General features: G+C 41.2%; 1 protein-coding gene across 1 annotated transcript in view; it reads left to right on the top strand.

Moving 5' to 3' along the window:
• Positions 1–14854, top strand: part of RPGRIP1L (RPGRIP1 like) — an 82086-nt gene that overhangs the window by 5964 nt on the left and 61268 nt on the right. The window contains exons 4-8 of the mRNA XM_081201126.1: positions 1463–1761; positions 5273–5381; positions 9190–9333; positions 12604–12709; positions 14239–14385. Coding sequence (XP_081057252.1) covers positions 1463–1761; positions 5273–5381; positions 9190–9333; positions 12604–12709; positions 14239–14385 — 805 coding nt within the window. The remainder of the gene's footprint in view (positions 1–1462; positions 1762–5272; positions 5382–9189; positions 9334–12603; positions 12710–14238; positions 14386–14854) is intronic.

Below are 14854 nucleotides of genomic sequence, written 5' to 3'. Positions count from 1 at the left end.
TGGGTGCGCAGGAGGTTAACCACCTTGCTGTTCACTTGGAATAGATACCAGGCAGGCTGCTGGAGGAAGCAGGCAGCACTCATTCACTCTCCTGCTTTTTACTCCTAAGCAGAACTAGCCTAGGCAGAACAGAGCATTCCATCCACCTTGTATCAGCCCCTCCAAGAGTAAAAAGTAGGTGATGAGGAAAGAACCAAACAAAACCCAAGCTAATAACTTTTGGGGGCTATTTTACAAGGCTGCTTTAGATAATAGCTTACAGGCGAGTAAGTTATTCTGTGACATCTCAAAGCTATTAACTTCCTCCGCATGTATACGTTTGTTCTTTCAAATAAGATTGTCAGTATACTGTACTGAAATAAAGGAAAGCATTTCAAACAAATGAAATGCGTCTCTATTTTCAGTCTCCCGTCTGGATCTCTTAAAATGAAAAAAAGCCTCCCTATACGGCTCTTGAAGATGTGCGACCAATTTTGTAAAGTCTTGAACTTCTCTCTTCCATCAAAGCCACCTTTTCTTTCTTTGTATGCCAAGTCCTTCCCCGAACCCCCCCCCCAACGCCACCCCACCCCCACCCCACGCCAACCCTCTGCAACCCTATTCATTGTTGGAAGTGTTTTCTGCTCTTGTATGTTACATCACCCCCATGTGCCCTCTCTGTCTTTTGTTCTGGCTTCCCCATGTTTATCAAAACTAAGAGAAATCAAAGGTACAACTCTTGAGATGCCAAAAGCAAAATTTGTATCCTTTTAAAGCTAGATGAAAACCATACCTCCTGCATCCAATTATATCCCACGGCTAACTGTTAAACCTCTCTTAAGCACGCTGGTATTATTTGCTAAGCGTAAGATGTAGCAAGGCGACACGAGCTATTAAAGGCCTGCCTTTGAGCCTGCCCACCTACTTGTTTTTAGAACTGAAATTCGGGGGGGGGGCGGTCCTCCACTTTTGCACTCAAACTGGAAGCACTACATCAATGGAATGTGTTACATATTGTAAGCATGCGTTGGATAGCTTAATATCATATGGGACTGAAGCTTTTATACGTGGCCCCACCACATCCCCAATCTGTAACTATACTTAACAGCATGCAGAGTTCCTCAGGAAGGTCATGCGTTCCAAATTTGAGCAGCATATGGAGTAAATATGCGTCCCTCCCTTTTACTAAACTTTAAATGATAAGCCTTAGGAAACTGTTATTTGTCAGTGCTATAAAGCAGATTGCTATCCAGTGGTTTCAATTATCTTCAAAGAGTTCTTCACAGGCAGTAATAGTTATATCAAAACCTGAAATTTATTATTCAGGTTCTGCACTGAAGTCTTCACAGTGATTATGTTCCTTTCAACAGAATGTTTTTTATGCTTAATTCCCCCCGCCGCCACCACCACCTTTTTCATCTTATATAAGTTGTATTTTCTCTCTCTCTCTCTCTTCCACCCCACCCCCCGCTTCCCCCCACAGAATGGCCACCAAGTTAATTCGGCTTGTTAACGACAAGAAAAAAGTTGAGCAGGTCGGTGGCGGCCCCAAGCGGCTGGGTCAGGACGTGGAGATGGAGGAAGTGATTGAGCAGCTGCAGGAGAAAGTTCGGGAACTGGAGAAGCAAAATGAAGCTGTCCGCAACAGGCTAATTTCAACCAAGCAGCAGCTCCAGCTTCACGGCCCGCGGTACACGCCCTACAGTTATGTCCAGGCGCGCATTAACACAGGTCTCAAAAAAGCGGTGGAGGGTGTTGGCGTCCAGGAGCGTGCAAAGAAAGGTACATGAGCAAGCTGTCCCCTTTTAAACCCTGACACATTCAAATTATTTGAGAAACAGTGCTGATCAGACCCTTGGGCAGAGGAACAACTGTCCCAGAAGCCAGTTGAAGCAGGTGGGATAAGACAGAGGGAGGACTGTCATCTGCCTGATACTGCCATCTTCTGAGGCCCTTCTTCATGTGACTGTGAGATCTAGAAGGTGGCAACATAAGAACAGGCCTATTCTGTGGTGGCTCCCTGTTCATGGAATGCTCTCCCCAGGAAGGCTCGCCTGGCTCCTTCATTACGTATATTTAGGCACCAGGTGAAAACATTCCTCTTCTCCCAGGCCTTTGGCTAATTATACCATCTATGGCCTTTTAAGCTGGACGGTATTGTTTTGTTCATTATTATGTGGTGTATTTTTGTGGTTTTATACTGTAAACCGCCCAGTGATCTTCAGATGAAGGGCAGTATATAAATTTAAAAAACAAAGCAACTTTTGATAGAATGCAAAAAAAATTAAATCAGTATAAAGCTAGAACAAAATAAAAGCTAATAACATTGGTAGACATAAAAAGAAGCCTAACAGATCTCACCCACTAAGAGAGGACAAGTATCAGACTATAGCCCAGAAGACCAGGGTTTGGATACCCACTCAGTCATGAAGCTTTATGGCTGACTGTTGTGGGAATAAAATGGGCAATAGAGAACCATGCTTTGAGCTCTATGGAGGAAAAAGTGGTGTATAAATGCAATAAGTAGATAAATGAAAGAATGAGTTCATTCAAAAGTATGGCTGAAAATGAATGCTTTTGCCTGGTGCCTAAAAGAAGCCAGTGGTGGCACCAGGTGTTTCCCCCTGGGGAGAGCATTCCATAGTTGATTAACCAATTGAGTGAATTTACATAAGTCAGCATGTGGCTAGAATCAAAACTTCTGAATCAGAAGACATGGCTTGTTTCCAGACAGCACACTCATTTATCATAGCAGGCATCCTCTTAAAAGAGGAATACTCTGTTGTGTGGGAAAGATTAGGAATGTCTACTTAAAGATGGTCCTTGGCATCTATGCTTTGTAACATTAAACCTTGGCCATGATTAATTGGAGCAAGCCCTGAATCAAAAGGGTTTGTGTTTGTTGGCTTTTGTCTTTTAAATATTTCAGTCCACAGAGGGACAACACTGGCTGGGGCTGATGAGAATTGGTCCCCAGCAATATCTGGATGGCCACAGATTCTCCATCCTTGAGAATAGAAGCTTGAAATTTCACAGGTCAAATAGTATCCAAACATAAAGTGCTCAATTTTAAGGTGGAGTTGGCTTCAGCACACTTATTTGCAGCTGCTCCTAAAATCCTCAAAATCTTTATGGGTTTTATCCGACAAAGTTTATTCAGGGTAGTCCCATTGAAATTAATGATCCTATGTTAGTTGTTTCCATCAACTTTGGTGGGTCTACTCTGAATAGGACTTGCATCAGATGCCACCATATGTATTTACCTCCTTCTCATCTATCAGCCCATGAAAGAAATAAAAGTAGGTTCTTGTAAAAGCTGGACCCTTGAAAGCAAATTAAAATTATCCCGGCTATCACCCACAGTAATGAAGTCTTTGCCCAATGCATGCCAAGTATTTGTACAGTGGTGCCCCGCAAGACGAATGCCTCACAAGACGGAAGACCCGCTAGACGAAAGGGTTTTCCGTTTTTGAGCTGCTTCGCAAGACGATTTTCCCTGTGGGCTTGCTTTGCAAGACGAAAACGTCTTGCAAGTGTTCCGATTTTTTTTCGCTTCCCCCCCTTTTTCTAAGCCGCTAATCCGCTAATCTTTTAATAGCCGCTAAGCCTTTAATAGCCGCTAATAGCGCTAATCTGCTAAACCGCTAATAGGGTTGCTTCACAAGACGAAAAAACCGCTAGACGAAGAGACTCGCGGAACGGATTAATTTCGTCTTGCGAGGCACCACTGTAAATGGAAGAAACATAACATTCTAACATCACTGTCAAGCACTGGATAGGCTAATAAAACTGCTTTAATGCGAACTAAAATCTCCATGAGCTTCCAGAACTTGGTTGAAATCAAATGTAGTAACCCCATTTTCCTGCAAGCCCTTCAGAATCTGTTCCCTGCTAAAACTATGGCCTAAAACAGCAGTGACTTCTAACTGTAATGAGGAATGTATGCTGTTATGTTTAGAATTTAGACAAACTGGTCGGGATCCAAAAAGCTACTTGCTGCCAAAGGCATGAGTGTGCTCACTGGGTTTTGTTTTACTTTTTCTCCTTTGAATAGCAGCTGCCCTCCATGCCATATTGCCATAATGTTTGTGGAACACCCCTCAACTTCAAAAGAGGATTGTCAAGTAACATTGCAAGGTTGTCATTTTAGAGGAAGCAGCTCCAAAACTCCAGAACTCTAGTGGGTATGCTGTGAATGATTCTCACTGGCCTTTGGATCCATGCCACCATTTTTAATAAGCCTATTTATTTATTTATTTATTTATTTAACACAGCATATATGCCACTTAACTGTAAATAAAACCTTGAAGCAGTTTACAAAGGCTGTAACATACGCATTAAAACTGTCAATAAAAAGGTTAAAAACAAGTTTTTAAAAAAACCAAAATATGAATGAAGTCAAATCTAAAAAAGGTAGAGTCCATATTAAAATTGTTGTGCTGAAATGAATGGACGTGACTAATTTAGGTCCATCAATTTCAGTGGGTCTCATCTGGGTAGTACTTAGTTGAGTACAGCCTTCAAATTAAAATACATGTTGACATCTAAATGCCCATTGTGTTTAGTTGTATAGCAGTTGCTCTGCATGTAGAAGGTCTTGGGTCCAGTCCCTGGCATAAAGGAAAGCTGGGCTTGAACAGGTCCATTCCTGAGACCTTGGTTAATTGCCACTGATGGTCAGAGAGGAAAATACTACGCTAGAGAGACCAATGGCCTGACTTAGTTCAGCTTCAAAAATAAGGGTGCCATAGTCCAGCAATAGAGCTCTGCATGCAGAAGGTCACAGATTTGCCTTTGATTAGAGCTCTGCATGCAGAAGGTCACAGATTTGCCTTTGATTCTTTGGCATCTCAAGCTAGAAAGGATATAGAGGGGCAGGGTTGGAAAAATACTTTTGAGTGATACCCTGTAGAGCTGCTGCCATTCAAGTGACAATTTTGTCTAGATGGAAGAATGGTCAGACCAGCTATATTGCAACCCCAAATGAAGTCACTAGGTTCTGGGCCTTCTCCATAAAACAGGGGTAGCAAACCTGTGGTCCTCCAAATGTTGTTGGACTCCATTTCCCATCGACACTTGCTGGCTTGGTCATTAGTGAGGAATGATGGGAATTGTAGTCTAGCAACTTCTGGAGAGCTTTCCCTGGCTTAAATTCAAGGCTGTTACAAATATAGTAGGATAATGCTCAGTATGTGTGATTACTGCTTATTTTTTTTCTCCTTTTAGTCACTTACCTTTCAGTAAACATACTTCTCTGATTTTTCTCATTCCACCCACTCCCTTCTTCTTTTAGGAATGAGAATGCAGGATGTAGAAATCCGACCTTTGAAATCTCCACAAGCGTTGCCCCCAAAGTATGGACACAACTTACTTGAGGAAGCAAGAGCAGAGATAAGAAACTTGTATGACTTTTCTATATTTCTTTATTTTCTGACATCAACTATTTGCTTGGTGTCATCAGTTAACTGACAGTCTAAAGCAGGCATAGGCAAACTTTGGCCCTCCAGATGTTTGGGACTACAATTCCCATCACCCCTAGCTAACAGGACCAGTGGTCAGGGATGATGGGAATTATACTCCCAAACATCTGGAGGGGCGGAGTTTGCCTATGCCTGGTCTAAAGGGAATTAAAACTGGACTGCCTTTAAGGCAGGGGTGGGCTCCTTTTCTCTATCCAAGAGATACTGGATATAGATGAGCAAGGAGTTGATTCACCTCTGTTATGACTCATGAATACTAATGCCTTTGGGCAGAAGAATCTTGTAGCAGCGTACCTTGGATAGTCAAACTTTCATGAAACAAAAAAATAATAGGGGGGTTTAAAAAAAGAAAAGAATGGACTGTTAAAAAGAAAATGCCACACACACCCAGTTTCACAGCATTTGAAGTTAATAAGCTCTCATATTGTTTGATCTCAGCTTTGAGTACCTGCGTCAATCACCTTTGATAGGAAAACATATGGTCACAGGAACTGGGGGCATATATAGGCTAGTCAACCTAATAGGTACCAACTGTAGGCAGCTCACAAAATCTTTTTAGTGTGGGGGAGAGTGCAGTAAAGAGAGATAACAAGACACTACCTCCTGAAATGCCGTGGAACAAATCTGTGGTTGCCTCAGGAAGGATTTTTTTTAAGTCTCCTGTTAAGAATATTTTAGGAAATAAGACTTTTACTGGTCTTCTCATATTTTGGCAATGTGTTGCCTAGGGATAATAAAGCTCATTTTCCTGCCCTGATATTTTTGTAATAACTGCCCCCCACTGCTTTGTAGCTTAAGTGAATGTTAAGTATTCAACCCCCCCCCCCCACATTGCACATCTTCTGATTTTCCAGTTGCCAGGACTTGAACTCACAACACATCTTGAACCTCTGACCAGGGGAGGATTTTATCCGTACACCTCTGTGGAGGTTAACGAAGCTGCATATAAGTTACCAAAAAAATGCAGTATAAAAATGTATTTAAAACAGATATTAAAATATCCTGAATACAGATCTTTAAACAGCAGCATGTAGATAATAACATATCATAAAATGAATAATTCAGACTTAGCTTATTATTATTTCCCCATGCAAAAGTTTAGGCATTATCCTATGGAATTGCTTTTGTTTAGGCAAATAGTTATCAAATTGTTCAGTGGTACATGGTAAACATATTAAGCCTCCAGTCCTATACAGACTTATGTGAGTGTAACCATGTGCAACTCTAACCATGTCTACTTAAAACTCTAACCATGTCTACTTAAGTCCTGTTGCATTCAGTGGGGCTTACTGTTCTGCTTGCAGCCTAACTCAATGAACTCAGTAGGGCTAACTATTGAGTAGGCATACGCAGGATTGCACTGATATTTATTTGTTGAATTGATAGTTGCACACAGTATAAACATTTTCATATCCAGTGTTGCACAGTAAGTTTCAAATATGTACAGTTCTACAGGCCAAGCACAAATTTATTACAATACAACTCAAGCGGCTAGTTCAAAATAACCGTGTCTGATGGAAATCTCAATAATGAGCATATAACTTACATGAAAAATGTGTGGGTGACACTATGTCATACAGTGAATTTATGCATATTCAGAAGCATTACAATTTATTAAATATCTCTTAGATCTTAATATCCTAATTATCTCTTAGAAGCTCCCATGGAGATCCTTCCCCCCCAAAAGATCTTCCATGGTTAGTCTTTCCAAACTAAAATAAATGTTATTTGAAAAGCAGCATGGAGACTCACCTTGAGATGCCATGGAGTGAAACGAAAATACTTTGTACATGCAATTGATTGTTTTAGCAATCAATTGTAATTATTTTAACCTAGTGTAGCGGCATTCATGTTTTTCATAACTGGGAGCTAGTAAAGTGTTTATTTTATTTATTGGGGATCCTTACATCCCACCATTTGAAGGACAAGGTTCTCTCAAGGCAGCTTACAAAGGAGGATAAAGCACCACATCAAAACCAGAATGTGTTACAGTTAACAAGAGCTTTTTAAAAACGCCAGTTACAAAACTTACTAAGTAACCAAACAATTAAAACTCTGTGTTGCAAACAATTATCAGTAATATCCAAGGCAGCATGATGACCAAGTACAACAATGCAATATCAATATAAACTCTTTATATAGTCTATTCTGAACATTGAACAATATGAGAAACCAAATAGAAAACATAGAACCAAATAAACATAAGTTTTATAAGTCTCCGAAAGTCTTTGTGGACTATGCAAGTCTCTGAAAGAAGCAATGGGTCAGATTCTTTTCTGATGAAAACAAGGCATAAAACTTTGTTTTATGATGTCCAACGCTGCCAAAGTGGTCAGCAAACAGACGTAGTGAACAGTATTCCGGATATACCCACTGTTTCATAGAGGACACTATGGAAAAGTCTCTGTCCCTGAGGCCACCAACCTCATCCTCCCTAATGGTGAACAAGAGAATAGGACCCCTGACCTCTCAAGACCTGAGCATTTATATATGCAGGCTGTCCTTCAAACTGTGTTCTGGAGAACTCTCCACTTCTTCTGATAAGTATCAAAGTGGGTTATCAAAGCGAACTTCAGTAATGATGGACAAACTTCCCTAAAAGAAGATTAGCTGGGTCTGGTGCAGCAGGTGCGGCTTTTCCTGGACTAGCAGAGCTTGACCACGGGTGTTTATGTGGGTTTCTGTAATGCACTCTAAGTGGGTCTTTGCTTGTACTTGATCCAGAAGCTACAGTTAGGGCAGAATGCTACAGCATAGTTGCTGCAGGGAGTAAGACCCTGTCAGCATATAGCACCTCTGCTCAGAGAGATGCACTGGCTGCCTATTGCTACTGGGCCAAATTCAGGTTGTCATTATTGGTATATAAAACCCTCAGAAGCTTGGGACTAATTTAATTGCGGGCTCACTTTACCCATATAAGCCCACTTGACTGCTTCAATCTGCGGAACCGGCAGTGTTACAGTTGCCACATAATACTCATTCCGCACTTGTAAGAAATTGATATTTTTGTGTGTCAGCACCTATACTTTGGCACTCACTGCCTATTGACATCAAGCAAGTCCATTCCCTGTACGATTTTCAGCACCTGTTTAAAACATTTTTGTTTTGGCAAGCCTATCCAGATGTGTGTTTTATTTCTTTTCAGCGACTAGTTATTGGTTTTAATCACTTTTTGGATATTGTTAGATACTCGTTTTTAATTCTTTTGTACCAGTAATGTTAATGTTTTATTTTAGATTTTTTTAAAGCACTTGGGAGGGTTTATTTTTGTTTTTTGTTTGATAGGTAAATAAATAAATAAACAAATAAGGGCTTGTTCACACTACTGATAGATCAGTGTGGAGTCACTATTAACTGGATTTACTTCACTGCATTTGTGAGGCCCATCGCTTGTGAACTAACTTGATGCCCTAGATCAGAATCCTCTGTGACAATGAAGAACTGCCTTAGAAAAAAGTTGCCCTGAGAAGAATTCCTAAAGGATGCAGGTGTAAATTTTGGATTTCAATTTAGAAAGCTTTGTTGCCTTAACAAAACCTAGCCTGTCATACCGCAGTTTCTTTGCCTGTTTCACATAACCTTCTCAACTTTGGGTGGCCAGTAAGAAGTAAACCTCTTATAAACATTTATCTACCTGGCAGAATATGTGTTTCCTTCTAGTTTCCCATTATGTTAAGCGTAAAGCTTCCGCTTTTTAACTGACAAACTCAAAGCGCTTTGAATGTTGCAGGGAGAATGTGGTTGAGTCTCAACGGGCGCACAATGAGGAGTTGGCGCAGGCAGTGGAAACGCTCAGAAGCGAAATACGGAAGAAGGAAGAGGAGTTTGAAGAAGCTCTCCTGCAGCTGAAAGAGCAGCAGGCAACTGGCCAACGGTAAAATGGGATGGAAATGCTCTCAGCTCATAAGTTGTACCCAATTGTGTGACAGTAAAGTAATTGATTTACTTGCACACTGTTTTATTGTGCTGCTCTTGCAAGCATTTGCATGGGGAACATCAGGTATTACTTTACCTGTTACTGGCCAGTTGATATACTAGGGTCGCTTTCTTGATGACAGAACTAACAGGGCCAATCAAACCCAATTAATTACATGCAAATGAATGGACTCCCATCATGTCTCCAAGGCTCAAATGTGCATGAGCAGAGTTGCTCACTATATGGGGGGGGGGGTTATGAGAAGTGAATGCTGCCAGTGGTAGGGGAGACTGGAACAATGATTTTACAAATTCCTGCACTGCTATAGCATCTACAGCAAATTGGCAGCAGGACCTGATAGCACTAGAAATGCAAGCTCAGAGCCCATATTCCATGCTTGTTTGTTGCCACAGCAGTTCAAAATAAACTGCTGCAAGATCTCCCTCTCACACATGCACAGCAAAAAAAAAAAAATCAACCCTGGATCGCCCCAGCATGAAATCTCACCAGGACCATGCTGTGCAGAAGAAGCAATCTGGGCAATATGGGTTGCATGTAGATGGCTCGGGTCATCCCAGATTGTTCGGAACAACAGATGTTTTCATGCTGGAAAAACATGGCTCATGAATTGTCCATCTGGAGTCTTGTTTTTAACAACATTCCTAGGTTCTATCATTTGCATGGGTACTTGTGCTCACGTTAATATATTTTAATTCTACTCAGTTCCATTTCTGCATTCCCTAAGGTCACTTAATCTGCAGCACTTTGAGTCAGGATGATTTAGGCCAAAAACATAGAAAGGCAAGATGGGAATATTATCTAGTCAAAAGGAAAACCTCTTAGTTTCTCTGGTTTTGGGTGGCTAGCACTGGTAGCAAATGCTTGCAAGAAAGGACTACTACAAGCTCTGGACTGTGTTGTTGTCTTCCCCCATTTCCTTTACCTTCTTCTTTTGCACCTTTAAAAAAGCGTTTGGAAGCTACTTAGGCAACCTTGGTTCATTTAAAACTGGGGGTCCCCAACAAGGCACTCTTGGGCACCATAGCTCCCTCATGTACACTCCTTTGGGACTATCATTCCACCCTCTGGTTTTCTTTTTCTATGTTTTGGGTCATTGGGAGCTGCCCTACTTTTTTTGTTTGTGCTTTATTTAGGTGTTTGTCTGCTTCAAGTTGTGGGAAGTTCTGAGCAATGTCAGTTTTTTTCTTTTTTTAAATGGAAGTTTGTGCTGTTTCTTAGATTTTCAAATGTTCCTCAGGCGCCAAAAAGTGGGGAACCCTAGCTTAAACTCTGGTTAGTTACAACAAACCAGAATCTGTATGGTTCTGACACTTTCTCACAAACCATCGTCTTAACAAATGACAGTTCCTTGAGTTTACGTGTAATGGGAAACTGTGGTTAGTTTAAAGTCAAAAGAATAAGCTTTCCACCTTTTCCCTTCTGGCATGCAAAAGAAAAGGAGAGGAGGAAAGAAAGTGTGTGAGCCTCAGACTTGCTGTACTTTGTTCTCCTGGTGGGAGACCATGGTTCCCCATTAGGTCTGAACACTGCCAAAGAGTTAGGCACTGTGGTAAAAGGTAAAGGTACCCCTGCCCGTATGGGCCAGTCGTGTCCGACTCTAGGGTTGTGCGCCCATCTCACTTAAGAGGCTGGGGACACTTCCGGGTCACGTGGCCAACGTGATGAAGCTGCTCTGGCAAGCCAGCACCAGCGCAGCACACAGAAACGCCGTTTACCTTCCCGCTATAAAGTGGTACCTATTTATCTACTTGCACTTAGGGGTGCTTTCAAACTGCTAGGTGGGCAGGAGCTGGGACCGAAAGACAGGAGCTCACCCTGCCGCGGGGATTCGAACCACCGACCATGCGATCGGCAAGTCCTAGGCACTGAGGTTTTACCCACAGCGCCACCCACGTCCCATAAGGCACTGTGGTACATACTAGTTAATGTCAATTGTCAGGAGACATTTGGCTTAGATCTGCATGTATCATAAATGTCATTCTTCTCAACTCCTTTTATTCAAAAATAGGGCGGGGGGGAGAGAAACTCCTGTAAAACCTCTTTTGAAGCTATCCCTGCTATTTGTTTGATGTGAGAAACAAGATTCAGAAGAACATGAAATGGCATTAGAGTTTTTAGTGTTTAGCATCAGGCAAAAATGTTTCCTCTACTTGCTACATCTATTTATATGAAGGGTGCAATAAACCGGATTCCTGGTTTGCGAGCTTTTTAATCTTCTCTGTAAGGACAGTTGACTAGGTAATGGCAAAACACAATGGACCCTGAGTTTCAAAAGAATTATATATATATTAAAAAGTATTTCAAGTTCTCAGCTGGTTTACAGATGTGTAAGCTTTGTAGTCTATTTTCTGGTTCCAGCATGGCACTGGGACAATTTTTCCAGTCTGTCTATAACAGATAAGTATTAGAGGAGAAACAATGTATTTCAAGATGTGAGATTCTGTTCTGATGTTTATCACACTTTATTTGGCATTAGCAGTTAAGATCAATTCAGGGGTTTCCTTTAAAACATTTTTTGGTTGAAATACATGCAAAAACAATAATAATGAGGTCACCCTGCACCGTTCAAGGGATAGGTTTTTGAAAGTATATCTGTAGTTAGCTGCGTGATGACTTTTAACAAGATTAAATAGTGAATTTTCAATTGAATCTCAGCAGGGAAAATATATAACAGAATCTCAGCCATATAGAATTTCGGTCAAGATGGTCATTGTTAAAGATACATCTGCAGCTAATTTGAATGCCAATCTCGGGGCATTATCTGTGTAAAATGCTAAGCCGCTTGCCTTGGAAATACTTGGAAAGGGGTTACGTTCCTGGATAATGCTCCACTAAATACTAATTCTCTAACACCAAAGTTTTGGAAGAAAGTGTTTTCTCTCTCTTCCTATTGTAAGTATAATACTGCTCCTTTCACAACTGGCTCCACTGAAGTTTGATAAGCATAAACCAATACATCCAAATAATGAGTAATGTTCAAATATCTTCATACTGTAAAAACGTGTATTTATTTAACAACCTATAATGTTAATTTTAAGGAAAGGAATTGTTTTAGCTGTTATACACACACCTCTCCCCAGTTGTGTTTTGGAATTAGGAAGGTGTGAAGGGTTTTAAGTTTTCCAAGGCAAAATTAACAAGGTGACTCGACTATTATTGTACCATAAACCTCACAATTACTTTCTTTTTGAACATGCCATTTTGTAGGTTAAGCATTCGGGACAATGTTGAAATGATCAAGCTCCACAAACAATTGGTGGAGAAGAGCAATGAGTTTGCAGCAATGGAGGAAAGATTTCTTCAGCTTCAGGAGGTAGGCAAAGACTTCAGCTAGAACTGTAAAGTAGACCTCATTGAACTCCTGGTGGGGTTATGTACGGAATAAACTTGTTTAGAGAGGTACTTCTTTCTTCACCAAAAGTATGATACAGATCTGGAAATTTAAGACTGCAATCCTATATACACTTAGCAGGAAGTAAGTTCCCATGAACTCAGGGCAACTTACTTCTTAGTAGATGGTATGATAATTGTGCAGTAAATGAAGGCTAGCTAAGAATGTTTATAATACACTAAGAAATAAATGGGAATTTATACTAACCTTGCAATCCTATACATGTTTGCTCAGAAGAAAGTAGTTAAAAGTTAGTCGAATTTCAGTTGTAACTAGTGCAGAATCACACTCCACCTCCCAGGTTCTTCAAGTGCTGAATGGTCTTTCACAATGTTAAGGTGCTAAGAGCTGCCTGATGCTTAGTTGGTCTATTTATCCATCTTCTTCAGTAAAGCCTACCCTTTGCAGCATATCCTTCACCAGCCTTCAAACTGGAAATGCCAAGGAATTGAATTGGTAGGAAGTTTCTCTCCATAAAACATGGCCTGCTCTATTTCTAATCCTGATCAGCAAATCCCAGTGTAGCATTTTAGATGCTTCCTATACCTTCAGCTTAGATCTGCTCCCTCCACCAAAATTAATGATGCAATCCACATTTGCATGCAGCTTTTGGGCATATCTCAGCATACACAACTCTGCATATGCAGACCTCTGTACCAGCAATACTACTGTTACTTAGGATGGAAAATTTGGATTTTTTTGTCCACTGCTTATCATTATGGTAATATGACATAGCAGATGAAGCTGAAGCACCACAGCACAGCAACCGCATACATTTGTAAGAGAGTTATAGAGTGGAATTATTTTCAGAAGACTTAAATGCTTATCAAAGCCTTGCAAATTGTGGTGTGTGCAACAGTTTCCAAAGCAAAATAAACAGAGGTGCACGTTTTTGAAATGTTGAGCGCAGCTCAATAGTTCAGATGTCGCACAGAAGTGCAGAATCAAATTTTAAAGAGACACAGAATTTCTTTTAATTAAATCTTAATGCAGCTCCCTTGGAAGGAATTAAGAAGGCAAACCAAACATCAGCTGGTGGGTTAGCAGCAAAATGACAAGAGCTGCATGGACATATTTGTGGTCGGGTTCATTTTTGCTTGCTACTGTAGCGTTTTGGGTCAGCGTGTCCAAACCACAAGAACCACAGCAAAATGCTTTAATTGCTAAACAGATGTCTGTCTTGGTCCTGCTCATCACAGCTGAACTGGGAGTGGTTAGCATGCTGGAGGAGGGCGGAACACCCTCCACCCTCTTCATTGCCGTTGTGTAACTTAACGACATTGTGTCAAAAACATGGCAAGAGCATCTCCTGTTGACTGGATTGAGATTACACTTTAAAGGTTGCTGGAGGAAACCTTTCAATCCATAGCCCACATCCAAGAATAGTGACCACAGCTGAATGTTACTCACCCAGACCCAACTTCAGCTGCCTTCTCTCGTCTCCTCCACAGAACCAAAAAAATCTTAAAGCAAGCCACAATGCACTCATGGCAAAGGGGGACGAACTCAATTTGCAACTTAAAGAAGAACGTTCCAAGTGCCTCCACCTCGAGAGTGAGTTACAGGCCACAAATTTTTCAAAGCGGCGATTAGAAGAGGTGAGATCCTTGGGGACGGGGGGGTTGGGAAGAGCACAGTCTTTGCACAATCCTTTAAACTGGGCTAGAGAAATTTGCGTAGTATCCCAGACCAAGTTGTGAGAGGACTCCCAATAATTCAAACATTCTGGTCTTACTTGGCTTATGACTGCACAGCTGGTGGTTATATAGCACTTAACGCTCTGTTGTTAACCTACAGTAGTATTTATATGCCTCTTACACCCATGTAAGATCAAGCTTGCAGTCGGACCATTTCAAGATGCTGCATTCATCCTAATACATGGTGAATGCATTAAAGGTGGCAAACACCATCTAAATTTCACCTATAGACAGAAGCAACTTGCGAGATGGGGCCAAGCCAGTACACTAGCTTCCCGACAGGTGAGTCACTGTTACTGGGATGAAGAGGGCACCGTGGTGCAAACGCACCAGAAGGAGTACCAGATTGGCTCCATCAGTGCTTTTGCAT

Source organism: Podarcis bocagei (genome assembly GCF_964188305.1).
Source record: "Podarcis bocagei genome assembly, chromosome: 7".
Lineage (NCBI taxonomy): Eukaryota > Metazoa > Chordata > Lepidosauria > Squamata > Lacertidae > Podarcis > Podarcis bocagei.
Note: the sequence above shows the minus strand (reverse complement) of the source record. Positions and strands in the feature narration are given on the sequence as shown.